Source organism: Maniola jurtina, chromosome 11 (genome assembly GCF_905333055.1).
Source record: "Maniola jurtina chromosome 11, ilManJurt1.1, whole genome shotgun sequence".
NCBI classification, from domain to species: Eukaryota; Metazoa; Arthropoda; class Insecta; order Lepidoptera; family Nymphalidae; genus Maniola; species Maniola jurtina.
Window position 1 is genome coordinate 11,167,335 of NC_060039.1, and position 3,918 is coordinate 11,171,252.

General features: G+C 37.4%; 1 protein-coding gene across 1 annotated transcript; it reads right to left on the reverse strand.

Moving 5' to 3' along the window:
- Nucleotides 1–221: 221 nt before the first annotated feature.
- Nucleotides 222–3,373, reverse strand: LOC123869461 (gremlin-1-like). Its single transcript, XM_045912385.1, has 2 exons — nucleotides 3,202–3,373; nucleotides 222–3,096 (listed from the first exon to the last, which is right to left on the reverse strand). The coding sequence occupies exons 1-2, from the start codon at nucleotides 3,226–3,228 to the stop codon at nucleotides 2,431–2,433; spliced, it is 693 nt and encodes a 230-aa protein (XP_045768341.1). The 5' UTR covers nucleotides 3,229–3,373; the 3' UTR covers nucleotides 222–2,430.
- Nucleotides 3,374–3,918: the final 545 nt, after the last annotated feature.

The following is a 3,918-nucleotide window of genomic DNA, read 5'->3' on the forward strand; positions in this document are numbered from 1 at the left end:
TAAGTGAACCTAAGTAATCAGTTTGGTCAGCTGAACGACGCAGGTGTTCAAAGGACCAATCCTAATCTCACTATTTTAATCTTAATATTCTCTCAGTCTATTCTTTAACGTGTCATCTCCGCTCATTTTCGCCTTAGTGGAAACTGGTCTTAAATTCGATCATCTCTTCTTTATCATTAGGTAATAGGTAACTTTATCAAAAACAACGTAAATTCAAAATACTTTTTATTACAGTTTCAAAATATATTTACGCGTTTTGTAAAGTAAAACATAACATTTTAATTTCTTTATGCTGCATTCAATTAGGTTGAATAATGGCAAGAGAACCAACATTCACATTACTGCATTTATATTATAAAATGATAGATGTTTTCGCATTACTAAAGAGTGACTATACACAGGAAGACTATTATTTCCAAATAAGACTTTTTATCTGTCCTCACTGAACACAAAATTTACAACAAAATTGGCTATAACAAAATTACCAAGGTGTTCATTCCACTGAAAACAATCTAGCTACCTGCCAAATTTCATGATTCTAGGTCAACGGGAAGTACCCTATAGGTTTTCTTGACAGACCAGACGGGCGGACGGACTGACACACAGACATAAAGACAGACAACAAAGTGATCCTATAAGGGTTCCGTTTTTCCTTTTGAGGTATGGATGGTATAAAAATATTATTTAACTCTCTTTACCCAACTGACTAACTTTAGCCAAAAGTTAATAGTGTAAAGAAGAATAATAACTTGTCTTAAAATTGGTATAAGTTCTGTCATGCATTCATTATTTTAATTATAATTATCAATTTACAATTAATATTGTGGAATTCGAATACTGAAAGGTTTTGATGATTGAATACATAACGGCTGTATTTAGATCTAATTTTGTCGGTATATGCCAGACTCGTTTCGAATACGACTAACAATACAACAACGGTGCTTTAATGTTGTTTTTTTAATTTAGTTTCAAATATTAGGTAAGTACCTATTAAGTTTCTAAAGATCGAAATCATGAGAATAACACCCATAGAACTTATGTTAAAGTCTTGCTATAGAAAATATTATTGCGTCAGACTTATGTGTGCGGCCACTCTAAGCAAATGTAAAGTAAATGTGCAATATGTGTAACACATACTAAGTACTACCGGTATACCATGTAGGCACATAATTATAACTGCCTTTATTGTTATAATTTTCACATAGCTATATAAACGTACATATAAATAGTTTACAACAAAAATAGGTGTATCATACAGTCAAAGAATTTCAGTTCACTAACACATAGAAATTAACGAGATACCTAAAGGTAAATGAGAAATATTGTATTAATAAAAATAAATAGCAACAAATACATAACTATCGTTTGAATTTGTTAATTTTTCGTTTGTTTTATTTATGTTATAATTCAACCAAAAATATGATGGGATAGGTATGATACAACAAATCAAAAAACAGAATTCTCTACTGGCATTCATTCCTGGCCCTTTCATAAACCGCAAATTTGTTTTGCAGTGAAAGACTGAATAAATACGAAGTTTGCTCAACGATATCTCTTGCAAGATATGTTTTACACTTGTCAAACATCGTTTAACAGAATACAATATTATGTAAATTGTTATTAAATAAACAAATGCGAAGACTGGAGAGCAAACAGAGATCATATTATTTGAATTATCTCTAACTCATACTAAGTAATTACATTTACTCTGTATCTCCTTTAACAAGACGATTTTATACAGTTATCATTAAATTATGTCGTATAAGCGTATTTTGGTATCTACATCTACTATTTTATTATTACCATGATATAAAATTATATTAAAATAAATAACATGGTTGCGTTCTTGTGAATATCGCCTACAGATTTTTCTACAACTAATATCACACTTATTCTGTAGCAATAGAAACGTGTAGATTCTTCTTTAATTGCGGTGCGAGCACCATATTTTCCGTTAATTACGTAACAAGCACAGATTTTTCCAGCGCCACGTTTGTACTAAATAATCCTTAAACGATCGCAAGGTCACCTGTCACTAGTTTTCTAACATCAGCCAACTAATCAGTATCACTACAGACAATTAAAGCTCTCGCTTCACAGCTTGCAGTGGAAGCCGCTCTATTACAAGTTATTACACTGCATCACATTACGTCATCTCTATTGACGTATGAGAGCACGCGATCCGAATAATTATGTTCAACAGTCCACTCCGCACTCGCCCCAATAAGCGAGGCATAGTTACTAATCAAAACATCAGGTAACAATGTCATTACAAATCGCCTTACGTCACACTTTATGATTGCATCCTTCAGTGTTCTTCCCTTTTTCATCTCCTAACCTTTGCGCGCTCAGCACATACTTCGGATGCGATCCACCGATTGAGCTGGACGATTGTCCGCCTCTGTGAGGAGGGTCTGTCGAAAACCAACATCAGTTCACTCCCACCGGAAGACACTTGCACTGTTTGATCTTTTGTAAACGCTTGCGCCTAAACGGAGGGTTCTGCCCCGGGCACCGAAGCGTAACAGTGATCCAGGTGAACTTTTTCGGTTTGCAAAACGAACACGACTTAAACGCAGGCGGAGGCCGCTCGTCGTTTCCTTCGCGCCGCCGCGGCCCCTTCGGGATATAAAACGAGTTGCACTGGCCGTAACAAAAATTGTTTATCACTGTCGCCTGTAAACATCCGGGTTCGCGGATTTTTTGGATCAACTTTTCCGTTTTACACCAATCCTCTTTGAGATACTCCTTTTTGGTGACGATCAACGCGTTCTTCGAGGACTTGAGGATGTTCCGGAAGGCTGCGCCACGGGGCATTTCGGTGACATCCTCCTGGTCGGGGGCAGACACGACCATCGTTTCGGAACTGCCTTCGCCGAGTTCGTTTCTCTGCAAGTAGGAAGTCGGTGACGCCGTGGCTTCCTCGGCCCGTCTTCTCGCCGCGAGCATTCTCTCGACCTGCTCCGTATCGATGATATCTAAGATCGAATCGGTGGGCGTAAACGGCCTTTTACTTCCAACGCCGGCACTCACGCCGCACGCGGCCAAAAGTGCCGCTGCAACGAGCCAGATGCACGATTTCGAAAAGCTCTCCATCTGTAATAGAGTAAAACACTTGTGAGTAAATAAATGAATACGCGTTCGTATTAATACTGTGGGCTCAGGTGGGACAGGAAGTCGTCGGCTTAAACGTTAACTTACATTGTATCGAGAGGCGAGAGGCAACATAACGTAGGCAGTGCGTCGGTGTATAGTCCGTTCGCGAGCAGCGCGCTATGCGTGTGCGCAGGCCGGGCCGGCGGAGCAGTAATGAGCGCGAGCGCCTCTCAATGGACCAGTGCTCAATGAACGAGTCTAGATGAGTCACGCACCGCGCCTCCGCCATAGAACCGTTACTATCAGCTTCAGTTACAGACACGACACTTGGAACATGTGTTTTGGATTACCCTGCACTTGTGGACACTAAACATACAGAATGGTTGTAAGCCCCTTTATTATTGTTTGCCGTGATAAAACCCATTTGCAAATAATACGATTAAGTAGGTACATTCTTTACTGATAAGAAAAAGTTAACATTTCAATGTTAAGGTAAACATAGAATATACCTACCTACTCATTCTCGCAGGCAGTCAAATGTAATAATCTTTAATTCTTAAAACGCATCTTTCTCTACATTTCTGTCAAATCATTAAAAAAAAATTGTGGGTAAAGTAAATTTAATAAGCATTCGTCTTAAAAGTATCTTAAATATTATGGGTATATAATATTATAATATGTATTATACACTATATACAGTATATATACCTGCATAAAAATATGTAAGTAGAATCTTTTCTACATTCTAAAATAACAAAAAGAATCTACACTTGAACTTTTTATTTTAGTAACAAAATCTTTAAAAATATTGTTTTTTCTTTT